The sequence below is a fragment of the Acyrthosiphon pisum genome, chromosome A1 (genome assembly GCF_005508785.2).
Source record: "Acyrthosiphon pisum isolate AL4f chromosome A1, pea_aphid_22Mar2018_4r6ur, whole genome shotgun sequence".
NCBI lineage: Eukaryota > Metazoa > Arthropoda > Insecta > Hemiptera > Aphididae > Acyrthosiphon > Acyrthosiphon pisum.
In genome coordinates, this window is record NC_042494.1 from 66,686,469 (window position 1) to 66,700,077 (window position 13,609).

Consider the following 13,609-nt stretch of genomic DNA (forward strand, 5'->3'; position numbering starts at 1 on the left):
GATTTTTACATATTTTGTCAATTTTTGAACTTTAAATGCTAATTAAAAAAAACTGTGACTAAGGATTTTTAATATTTTTCAAATATCATTGTAACAATATAGTAGGAGCCTTGTATTAAATTTTCAAGTATTTTTACTCAACAAATAATGTTTTATTGACATTCATAGAAATAAAAACTAATTAAATTGGATACTGAAATTGTCCGTAAACAGCTCAAAACAAATCAAAATATTTTGAAAATTTTATCATGTATAGAAAATGGAAATATAAACAACCAGTGAAAATTTCATGTATATACAGTCATTCGTTTTAAAGTTACACCAAAAACCAAAATCAATTTTCTCGAAAACAGATTTTGCGTAAAAATTCCCGTTTTTCCTTAATTTTTCTTTTGTTTTTCACGGTGCTTTTGAAAATTACTCGAAAATTTAGTCCCAAAGTACCAACTAGATTCACTTTCCTATCAGAAAAGGTACTGTTGAAGAAAATCCAAGCACTTTTACTGTCCTAATAGGTGATGACAGACACAAAAAAAAAAAAATAAAAAATAAAAAAAAAACACACATTATTGTAAAATCAATACATTCATCGTTCCACTCAGAATCTAAAATATTTTATTCATAGCGTTATTCTTGTTGGTGCATTCTGGTGAAATATTATTATATTTTTTAAATACCTGTACATAACAATAACTTTATTAATACACAAATGTTTTTGAAGAACGCAATTAACTCTATTAATTATTGATTCAAAATCAACATTATTACTATCTTGTGTATGCCTCTAGAAGATAGACTAGAATTAAAATTAATTTTGTAAGAAATGTCCTTGTGTATAATTTCATCTAGTGTGAACGACACATGTGCGTTTTCTCTTTTCTGAACTGAGTTTTCTTCTTCAATTTCTGTTATGTATTAAATAATAACGATCCTCACAAACAATAATAGCAAAATACGTGTGTGACAATATTCATTAAAGTCCACTGACCGATCATGATGGGTACAAAATTCCTTTATGTGTAATTAGTTTAAAACGAAGTTTGAGACCGCTATACTTCATATAGATACCTAATCATTTAATTTGTTTATTTCATAGTTATTTAAATCTACTTTTATGAAGAAAAAAAAATAATACTATAAATATATTCTATTATTATGTATTTAAATAATATTATTTTATATTACGGGTAGTCGGGTAGATACATCTGTAATTTAAGAGGCCCGATGTCGGTTTTAAAATTTTCCGCAATTCTAAAAAATTTAAAAATTTGAAAATTAAATTTTATATTTTAATTGCCACTTTAATTATAATACTTATCCTCTAATCTACTGCCCGGTGCCTGTGTAAGTGTGGTTGATACGGTGTATTAAATGTAAAAAATAATTGATTTCACAAGAATAATTCTTAGGCCTTGTAGATTTTGATAACTATTTTATTATCTGAAAGAAAAAGACTTTCTACGGGCCACATTGATCTCCGATTTTTATTTTATATCAAATAATTTTATAATATACCTAATAATATATAAAAAAAATTAAAAATTGTATTATTTTTGAAGACATTTTTAATATTTATCACCGGATTTCTTTATAAGTTTGATATTCAAATATTGAAAAATGGAGTTCAATTGAACTTTAATGCAGCCTGTAGAATATTACTCTCTATTAGTTAAAAAAAATTATCAAATTTGGTTTATTTTACAGAATAGGATCATTATTTTCGAAGAGCGTATTTTTTTGGACAAAATTATTTTGGCACTGGGCGGCTGGAACCTTATACAACAATTATCGCATATATAAAGTGTAAACTATTAAGATTCTTACTACCTATAACAATAAACTTGAAATGGAAAATAAATATCTAAAAAGTCATGACATAAAATTTTATCAGGTAAAACAATTTTTTTTTAAATTTGTGATTGTGTGATCTAATGGTTATATACCTACATTGATATTGACCGATGATCTGAATGATTCATGACTGTTATGGATGGTAATTATGTTAGGTATATTATTATTATATTATTCGATAATAAATACCATTTGCTAATTAATTGTTATAATTTAAAAAAAAAAAACATTTATTTTTTATTTTTATTGAAACTAGTATACCATTACTAATAGTTTAATTAATTAATAATTCATCACAAAAAGCCGTATATTATTTTATGTGTATTGTTATGCAATCTGTAATATTACATTGTTATTTTATTAATACAAATAATAGATATAATAATACGTAATCAATTATTCTATTGTTGACTATAAGATCAAAAAAAAATATTATTGTTATTCATTTTGAATGTCACAACTGTTTGTAATCTGATTAGAAGACCTATTATGTATAGTGTATACACATAATATATTTATGAAAAGTTTTTTTCTATTGTAATTTACTACTTGGCTTCTTAGTTTTAAAACTGTACATCATTAAACCAATTGATAATATTACCTAAATATATATTTAAAATATAACGATTATGATTGTAATTATTGCATTATTTTAATTGCCATGTTATATTATCAACTATCAAGTATTATACCTAATATTATAGCCTATAGGTACTTATATTGGTATACGTATAATGTGTATAACTAATACTAGATGTACTCTATAGTTATTTTGAAGTGCGAAAATACTGTTTTACTTGGATTTAACGTAGGTACAGACTATAAGTAATTTAAACTTTGAAGTATTAACATATTAAGCACATATACGATATACACGATATACTTACATGGCTGCACACATCGTATATTTGAATATTTGCATAATTCAATAATTGGTTAATTTTTAATGAACAATGAATATTATGCCCTTACACAATCGTTTTAAAATAAATAGGTTTCATTCATTTTTTTCCTCCCCTGCTGCTTTAATATATTCCAATATTTGCATCCGCTTTTTTTATGACTATTGTGTTTATTTTTCCGTTCTGTATCCACTAAATGTTTATTGTTTACACATGATTTTTCGGTTCTTAACAATTATTAATAACTCTTAACTGGGTTCACAATATACTGTGTCGTGTACTCGTGTTCTGTATAACTAATACACAGACGACACGTTACCTACAAGTTGAATATATTCAACATACCCTGCGACACGGGGTAGTGAGAAGGTAGTGAGTAGGCTTTATTCAATTTATATTCTAGGGGCCAGCACTTGATTATAAAACAGTAATTTTTAATTTTTAACCTTTGAGATTTTTCTCACAAAAAAAAAAATGTAATATATATAAGCTTCATCCCACCAGCGTGAGCTGGGTATATAATTTTGAAGTGTATAGGATGCTGGACTGATGGTATCCTAGTACCTGGAATTAAAGATTAGGATTCTAAACTTCCTTGTAAGTTATAAAAAAAGTTATTGTGGTTCCATTTCGTTACAAAATGGTAACATTATCTTGTAAAATTTTGGTACAAAAATTCAGAACTTGGGGTGCTGGAGTGACGGAGCTGTACTATGTAGGTAATTAATTTAGCAACTGTATAATATTCTATAACACATATTTGTTGCTTCATTAAAGGGAAAATCTTAAACGTAATAAAATATAGTAAATATGCCATCATAAGTAAATACAATTGATGTGGTCCTTAAAGTTATTGGACTTATAAATGTCGAATTCTAAGTATGTAACACCATCCATTCATTGCATTAGGTATATACAAATTTAAATTGTAATTTATTGTTATTTGTTATTTGAAAATTACTCAGTAATTGAAGTTAAAATAACGTATGAATATCACCGTAATAAATAGTTACAAAAATTTCAATGTTTAACAATCCTAAAATAATTATTTTCAGAGTTACAATCAAAAAGCTGAAAATCGAGCGCATTTTTTTTTCTAATTTTTTTTTTTTTTTTTTGATTGGCTGTAACTTGGTCAATTTTGGACTTAGAAAGTTGATTCAACTACCAAAATTCATTAAAAAAATAGGCAAAAAATAATTAGTGGTTAAAGCAGGGGGTTGCCATTTAAAAAAAAAGTTGACATGCGCATGCATGTGACTAGTTAAGTAAAAAAAATTCAAAGACCATAAAAATGTGTATTTTTATGTCATAACAACTGCCAAAAAAACGAAATTCAAATAGCAGGTCTCTACGCAAAGATATTGAGTGTTCTCGATTACTGTTTACACACTGTATATAATTAATAAAATTAACATAAACAATTATTTGTTTTAATATTTAGTACTTATTTGGGATTAATAGTTCAGGAATCACGTAATGATAAATTCGTAAATTATGTAGGTACGTAGGTATATGACGTTGAATTGAATCAGCTTCGCACGAATCTTATAAGAAAGCGTAATAATTGATTTAACTCCGAATTAATAACTATTTATTACTAAAATTTATAATATTATAATACTTATAGCCTATAGGTACTCTTTTGAATTACACGTTTTACTTTTTGTCGAAAAGTCTATAGTTTTAAAGAATTAAATTTTCCATCTGGTCCATCCATTTACAATTTTTGTATTGGCCATTGCTAATAATAATGTTTGTAACTCCATCAATAACAAATACAAATATAAGATAACTATAATATACTAACGCCTTATGTTCTGCTGTGTTCGTATATTTTTTTTATACTTTTCAGTTCAATTAGGTGTGTTAATGTGTTATCCCAAACCTAATAATGAAATATTGCCACCTACCACCCACCCGCTATTATATATATTATGAAAACAATACTGACTCGACTGGCGCCTCTGTCGAGGTTAAATTTTATTATTAGTGTATATCCGTAAAATATCACATAGAGGTACCTACATTAATTTCTAAAGTATAGATTGAAAATTATCAATCAAACAAAAAATATAACTCTTTATTTTTCAACATTACTTTATTCTTATCTCTAATAGATTAATGGGATTAATATTTTTTCGATTATATATTTTTATGCTTTAATTTATATTTAATATATTCTTTTTGGTACATCAGATGAATATTGTTGAAATATATATATTATACTAAACGTTATTTTTATGTTGCATAATATACAAATGTGTAAACGTCTTTATATATTTTATACCTACCTATATTAAATAAAATTAAGTAAAATAAAGTGCATAAACGTAAGAGAATACATACAAATTAAACGATGATTTATCAATCAAGATTGAACTTAATATGATAATGTTTTCCATGTTAGATACCTAATTTATTATTAACAAAGCACGAACTGAACTAATGATAGCACATTTTTATTTACTATAACATGTAGGTTGTTACGAAAACTCGATTTTATAAGAGATTGCAGTCTATCCATTATCAAACAAATGTATTTCGGTCTTTTATAATTACAGATCACTCACTCAAACAAGTTTTATTTTTTGATAAAACGTTTCAAATATTTTTATAGGTAGGTATAAAATACTAGCAATTATATTTTACAAGCCGTTATTAGAGTTTATCATGTAGGCCAAAAATAATGCATTTTTAGACAATAATGATACAGAAAAATAGTTCATATTATTATTATGATTGATGGCAATTTAGAAATACATATTTTTGGTCCGTGGCTACTAAACTGGATTATGGACAAGCACGTCAAATGGTGAATATATATTGTGTTGATTCTAGGGCAAGTAATTTCCGATTGTTATAACATACTTAAATAATACTCAATTTTTTAATGAAATAAAGATTTTGATTTTTATAAATATTCTGATTTTCGAAATTTACAACTATATTCATATTGAGACCATCTTTTCAATTACTTTGATATTATACCTTTCACGATATAAACTTCTTTTTTTTAAATGAGAATTATCACTTGTTAAGTACATGATTTTTTTTTAAACGTAGATGTAAATCAAAATTAGAATTAGCTCTGGAATTAGTAGATTTTAAGTTATTAAACTTTGTTTAATATACGACTAATAAACAATTTACAGTAAAAATGAATGGTTCTTATTTAAAAAAAAAAAATTTTATTGTAATTAAACACTTAAAATAATTAAACGGCATAAGACATAAGTATAATCAAATCTTAATAATGACTTAATCTTTTAAAAATACTTAAAAATGTCATAATCAGAATTTGAGTAAATGTATACAATTATTGGATAATATGCGTGTTTGAGCGGAGAATTTCCCTACATATATATATATATATATTGTTACTATATACATCTATTATCTATTATACAGTATATTAAATATTTTTTACGTTTTATGCGTTTAATTTAAATTAGAGAATTATTATTCTAGAAAACAGTGGAGAATAAATAGGTCAGTAGAACGAATTCATTTTTAAGACTACATCTGTTTTGGCACATGTTAGTGACACTTTGGCTCTTTATATGGTTTATATAAACCTTAATACACCCTAATTCTCGGAATTAAGGATCACGTTATGTCCTTTTTCGAATTATGATCGGGAGACACGTTTTAAGGGTAGAAACCACTAATAGTAATACTATAGTATAAGTATTGAGTTGGTACTTATTGATATAATAAGTTAACATAATGTTCAATTTTGCAGTATTATTATTTGGGTTACTAATAAGTTATGTAAATTAAATATGTATACATTTTTGAATTAAAATGTATAATCTTAAGTATTTTGTAAATATGTAAATTAGGATTTTGGCCTTAGGGTAACGGACACTTGACTGTAAAGTGTATACTGCTTAGAGACTTTAACTGTCGTATATGTTTAAAAAATCGTCAATACCTATGTTTGTACGTTTGTCAGTTCTGATGGTTTAATAAAGGTATTTTTTATTTACTCGCTAGATATATACTACGCAATCATCTTCCAGGCACCACTATACAGGGAGGGAGGTCTCTTCGCCATCTCCTTCTCATCAATTATTTTTTTATACCGAAATTTAAATAACTATTATATTTATTATATTGATTTTGCCTTATTGCCCTGTAGAGATAGGCTTGAGGACAGAAAAATGAGTTGTACTTAACTTATTATTTTTTATTGAATACCTATTATTTAACAAAATATTTTTATTTTCAAAACGAGACTAGTTAGGCCAAAGATATGCACTACTGATTTTAAAAATAAGATCAAAACAAATCCATTTTTAATTTAAAAAAAAAACATAAAAAATTATTCCGAAAAATTGTAGCTTGGGTCAAACGTGAATATGTTTTTTGTGGGGGCTATGTGCCTATATGTACATACCAATACCATATAGCTTCCTCACCAGACCTATATGCCACATAATTCGATAGTCATCGTCGGTCTTCAATCACCTTCACAGCGGTTGGTGACATCATCGTTCCCTTCGCTGGGTGGTTAGTGTTGACATCAGCCGGCAGGTCGCGCGCCGTGTACTGAATAAAAATAACCCACGCCGCGTCCGACATTGGCCCCGCGCGTTGTGCCGTCAGCCGTAGTCCGGTAGTCGTGCGTTCGTGCCCGTGTCTGATGCATCTGCGCCGTGCTTGTGAAACGTAAAATGTAATATTATAGTGCATTGCATAGTATCATATTATAAACCATAATATAGTGTCGTATATTATTGTATTATTCGAGAAACGGAGACAGACTTCCCCGCCGTCATATCATTAATTGATGTCCTGCTTAGAATATTGTGTAAGTTCGTAGCGAGTTTGGACGAAAGGACGTCGTTGTTGAAGACGACCACCTGCAGTATATCGGATAATATTATAATATTCTATTGTGCGTCGTCGCCGAAATCTCCGTCGTATGCGTTGCTTACGTTCCCTCCCTCTATTTAGGTATCTGTTGACTTGGAGTGGGTCTGCGGTGTATGTACATTTTCTTCCCTTCTAAATTTACGACCCCCGCAATATTCGTTCTCGTTTCGATGTTATCACCGAAAAGTGAAAACAGTTCGTTTAATATGATATGAGGTAACATCATACGGTCGTTTGTATGTTTTTTTATTTTAACCAGGTAGGCACGTCCAGTGTATCACATTAAGTGGCGTTTTTCGAGTGATGTGTGTGCTACACACTATACTATTGTTGTATAATGTTATATATGTTTGTGTTTGAGAAAAGGTGATTAAAATTAATTGTTTTGGGGGTGTAGATTCGATGATTATCGTGATTCGTGACTAAATAATATTAGTTTTGCTCGAATTTTTTATATTCAATCTTTATCGTTTGTATTTCAATAGATTTTGAATTCACTTCTATTTTTGTTCTTTTACATCAATCTGTAGGTAGTTAGCATAAAAACATTGCATATAAACTATAAATATTATTTTTGATAGAGGTTTTTTCCATTATGTATTAAGCTGTACCTACACGATTTATAATGCGTCCGTCAACAAATGTTTTATATTAAGTGTAAATCACTAAATCAATACTCGAAGTCAATAATAGTAAATTGTCTAAACCTAATTATATTATTATCTTTCGTCGTTCCCATGTTTGTCTCAAATGGTTTAAGATTTTAATAGTAAAAATTAAAAAATATACTTTCCGTTTTAGTATAAATATACCTATAATTAATAATTATGATAAAATATTGTTTAAGGTTATGTGGGCCCCATTTAATTGTTCTAAACTCTTTTGCTCATATTTCTCAATATACTCTGTGAAAGGTGCGGAACCGGTTTTCGCATGACATTTCCATAGCGATTGAAACAAGGCGGCAAAACCCTAAACATTACGATAGCCGTCAAACCGTATTTGATTTACATGTTTACAAGTTCATTATCGTTTTCCTATAGCTGCTAGTGATTTTTATTTTGTATTAACGACCGAAAGCTTTCAAAATTCAAATGTTATCTTTTATGTTTCCTATGTCATAATTTCTTTACCACTATGTTATCATTCCAGTCATTGCAAACACGTGTAGGAGATTGTTCCAAATGTATCTGTTTATCGAGAACATATTATATTGCTTTAATGTACCATTTTAGTTACCTTTATCACTATATAGCAATGCAATTACATTTATTTTCGGCTTAATAGTATACATTTTGTTATAGATTCTATATATAGGTACTTAGAGAACATTGAGTATATTACCTATTACATTTTAATACATAAAATATATTATACATATTCTTTTCATCTAGACCAAGCATTTTTTTTAATTATTGTTTACATATCATATTTTTTTTAACTAAACAATGATTTTATAGCTGTATGATTCTAATGCTATTTAGTGTCCTCTGTGTATCATTAAATTGGCTTAAGGGTCTTCGTAACCGACACAATCGATACTAATAAGTTATAAGTCAAGTTTTAAACTTTATTTCATATGAAATAAGTGCATTTGTCGAAACATTTATTTAGTATAATTATCATTTCTCTCGAATCAATACATTTTATTTTTACTGAGATTTTGTTTGATAAGGTTATCTTAAAAAAACAATAATTATTTATAGTTTTAAAAAGTCGTAAATTCACTACTATATATTAATTGACTATAATATTTATGTTAATCGATTTTATTTATTTACAATAGGTAACCTTATTCGTACTTATATATTTGATCTTTTCACATAAAATAAAAATGAATTGGTGGATCACAAAACATGCTTGTTTTTTTTAAAGATTCTTATTCTAGCATTTATGTAGGTATTTTATCCGTTTGGTCGAATGAATATAATAGTCATACATTTCAAATCAAACCATTTTAGTGGCGTTCAAATTGTCGTTAGTAGTTTTTAAAAATAAATTAGAAAGTCCGAAGTCGTACTCATAATAATAATTCATGAATAACAAGAAGGACACTGGACCAGGATATTTGATATACGTATTGTTCCTTGAGGATTCGTTCCCCAGACGGCCCCTTTGGTTAATTGCGTGCAAAAATTAACAAATTATCAACGTTTGTTTTTCAAGATCTAAACAAAGTACAAATTATTTTATCAATTGAAAAAAAGTTAAGTAGCTTTTCATAAACTTTAGGAATATGAAAATCTGTCTTGTAAATAGCATAGTAATGATAGGTATGTAGGTCACCCGAAAATGTCAACAACATGCTTTATTATTGAATAATAACTGCAGATATTGTGACATTTTACTTTCCTACCTCTATTCAATAAGCAAACAATATAATAACATAAATATTTTTTTTGTTAACTAAGCTAAATTTTGGTGTACTTACCAAGTTCGATAGTACTATGTACAACATGTATCTATGTAATGGAAAAGTTATTGGTGGGTTTGATGCATACCTAATTAATTTCTATATATACGTAGGGGATGTATATTGTATATCGTTATTTATATAATGATAACCAATATTTTATTTTGCATTGCGAGGAACTATAATAATAAGGATAATATTTCTATACCTTTTTGCTTAACGGTGTTTCGTTTCATTAAACTAATATCATTGAAGTATTATAATTCTGTGTATTTTTCGGACCATGTAAATTCGTGTTCTTCTATATTTTCTTTTATGTGAACCAAGAACCTAAGCATAATGTCATGTTTGTGTACATCCATATAAAACCATAATCTTGATGCTGTCCGATGAAAAGTGTAGTTTACAATTTCAAGACTTTGTTTTTAAAAACCTTATATATATAATAGTACGATGAAAAATGATTATTACTTATTCTTGAACGTTTATTGTAGAGCGCATAATGAGCACGGCATGTGCCCTTTGTGATCAAAGAAGAATGAGCGCCTTTCTTTTGTCAATGGTTTAATTTTTGTTTCTGGTAATTCATGCGATCCATTATTATTTTTGTGCTTACGTACATACACCGTGGTTTTGACCGATAGAATATAATAATTTGTTAGACGTTATAACGACTCTACGCATGACGATGGCGACGACCAAAATAGAGAGAGACACTGCTGATTTGGACCAGATCCACTTCAGGACTTAATAATTTTCTCTTCACCTTTGTTTCTGCCAAAGTGTAAAATTCCATGCGTCCCTTTTACAGTTGTAAAATTTGACCATCGGCCATGAACTCGTGTTTCCCACCATTGGCCGCTTTAACGCTGAAAGATAAACGCCGAAATTCTGCTTATTTGGAGACCACTGGAAATCAAACCAGTGGAAAACCTAACGTTATACAAGACATGGAAATGTTTTATATAAAGCAAATTGCTCATAATCTTAAGGTAAGAACCAAAAAGAATTTCCAAAAACATTTTAATTGCGCATATACTTATTGTTCTAGTGACGAAATTGCATCAACAGTTTAACGTATACATATTGAAAATACATATATTTATTTATCATATTTTACACATAATAAATAAGTAAAAAATAAATAAATAAAAAATCAGGTCTATTTAATCGTATAATATACGATAATTATCTAAAGTGCATGTATAAAAAAGGGGAAAGTAGGTAATCGCTGTATTGTAGGTAGGTGTCGAGTGTACCTCGTCATTGATGAAACATTGCGTATGAAAAATGATTCTGAGCGAAGTCTGTCAGTCTATATATTACTAAGTATATTTTATGAATTATTGATATATTCACATTACTATTGCAGTAATTTATTTTACTAGTATTATAGTATTATGGTAGGTTGAATTAATTTTGACCAAAAAATTGTCACTGTGTATTTATAATATAATAATGTATGTTAAAAGTTTTAAGTAGGTACTCACGGATAATTTTTTTTATATTATAACAAAATAACTTTAGATGATATGCTTTGGTTGAATATCTAATTTTGTCCATATTTGAACTTCAAATGTCTATAAAAATAATTGTGTTTACATGTTTTTTGGATTCAGTAGGAATTAGTTATGAGTTGTTAAATTGTCAAGTCTTAGCTATAAAAATTTAAAATTTTACAAAAATATGTAGCTTCAAATTAATTTGCAAATGTTCTTGATTTTAACAACTTGAAACTAACTTTAAAGGCTTTAAAAAAACATTGTGACTATGTATTTTCCATATTTTTTAATTGGTATATGAACACTTTATAAAGAACCTTGTATTTAATTTCCGAGGTTTTTTACCGAGCGAAACATTTTTATCGACATTTACAGAAAATATTATTAAAATAAAATATCAAAAATGTCAAATTTCTTTGAAAAAGAGTCATAATATTTTGAAAGTTTTATCATGTATAGAAAGTGCTAGTATTTGTATCATTGTAAAACAAAACATTCATCGCTCGGTTCAGAATCTAAAAATGTTCGTATGTATATAAAATAAATATCATATAGACTGTATTAAACTATATTGAGTATAATTTCTAAATATAAAATATATTATACTGCTTATGAATGATTGTAATTATTATTTGCGATTTTTTTTTTTTTTGCACGAGTGGTTTTACATAAATAATGATAAATAATTACTATAGGAAGTGTTTAGTGATAATGAATTTTGACTATACGTACAAACAAGCATATATATGTAGTTTACTGTATCCCAAATAAATTATGGTTTTAACATTATAGTTTTTGCATAAATCGTTCTATTTAGAGATAAATGTAAAACAATTCATATCATGGCAATTTAATAAATCATAATTTATTGTTATATAACCTAAAGAGGATATTATGTAAATTCATAAAGATTCATAATATTTATAACTGCCGTAACTATTGGGCTCATGACTGGTACAAAAAATGGCGATTCAAATTTAAAAGTAAATCAATCGACATCTTCAGGATTACTTCGTGCGTCTTATTCCTTGTCCTGCAATATCAATGGATAATATTACAATTCCTCCCTCGTCTCCCTCCCACATATTAAATGTATTTAAACACACATATGATGTGGTCTAAATATTGACCATCGTCTAACTTGATCACATCACAACCAAAATACTCGCCTTACACTCGTTTAAATTATTTCTTTGCTAATAATTGGTGTCATTTTTGTATTATTGTGAAATTATTTTCAGAATTCGTTTTTAGCATGTTTTAATTTGAAATTAGATTTGTACGAACAACTAATATCAGGAACTACTAGACCCATTTCAATAAAAATCCGATCAATAGACTCCTTGAGACTAAGAGTGTCTTAAGCTTTCCGTTCTATAGGTTGTTACTGGCTATAAGGTGGCTCTCACATGAATTTGATTTTGGCTCACGAAAATCAAATAATTTTTTGTTTATGTAAGATAGAATTGCCATTACGAGTTAAAGAACAAATTTTTTTTAAATAATAATAAAGAATATTTAATTACATTGTTATCGAATGTTAACAAAATGTAATGTTCTTATTTAGTTATGTATATATGCAGTGGCGTATTTAGGAATTTTGATAGGAGGGGGGATGAAATATATAATAATAGGTACACTCAATAAATACGAATATAATATACATTTTTAAAATCCCCTAACTTGTTGAGATTAGTGTAGATCAAGGTGAAATTAGAATTAACACAAATTGTATAGTACCTAATAACATTTATTATAAATTCATACTAACGACAATTCCGTGTTTAATACGATAAACAAAAAAAAAAGTTATAATACAAAATCCCGTTTTCTATTTTTTTGGATGCTCAGTTCATCGATAACCTTATCTGGCATGATTATTGTATTGACCGGTGACATGAAATAAAGCCAACACGTTAAGAGGACGCTACACCCGCGTGTGTTGTTTCTATCTTACACACGCACGACATAGCAAATTGTCGTTCACTATTCTCAATAGTGAGCTGTTAGTTTTGATACTAGAGTGAATCTACTTATTATCAAACTTTTAGTAAAGAACA

At 27.6% G+C, this 13,609-nt stretch overlaps 1 protein-coding gene across 6 annotated transcripts in view; it reads left to right on the forward strand.

Moving 5' to 3' along the window:
- Positions 1 to 13,609, forward strand: part of LOC100161658 (rhotekin) — a 39,556-nt gene that overhangs the window by 13,272 nt on the left and 12,675 nt on the right. For 2 of the 6 annotated variants that reach the window (XM_001943953.5, XM_008189336.3), the window contains exons 1-2: positions 7,344 to 7,569; positions 10,859 to 11,039. The exons of 3 other annotated variants lie outside the window; for them this stretch is intronic. In XM_001943953.5, the coding sequence (XP_001943988.2) occupies positions 10,881 to 11,039 (159 nt within the window). In that variant the 5' untranslated portion in view covers positions 7,344 to 7,569; positions 10,859 to 10,880. Of the gene's footprint in view, positions 1 to 7,343; positions 7,570 to 10,858; positions 11,040 to 13,609 lie in introns of those variants that run through there. One more of the 6 variants, XM_029487400.1, reaches the window with a different exon arrangement.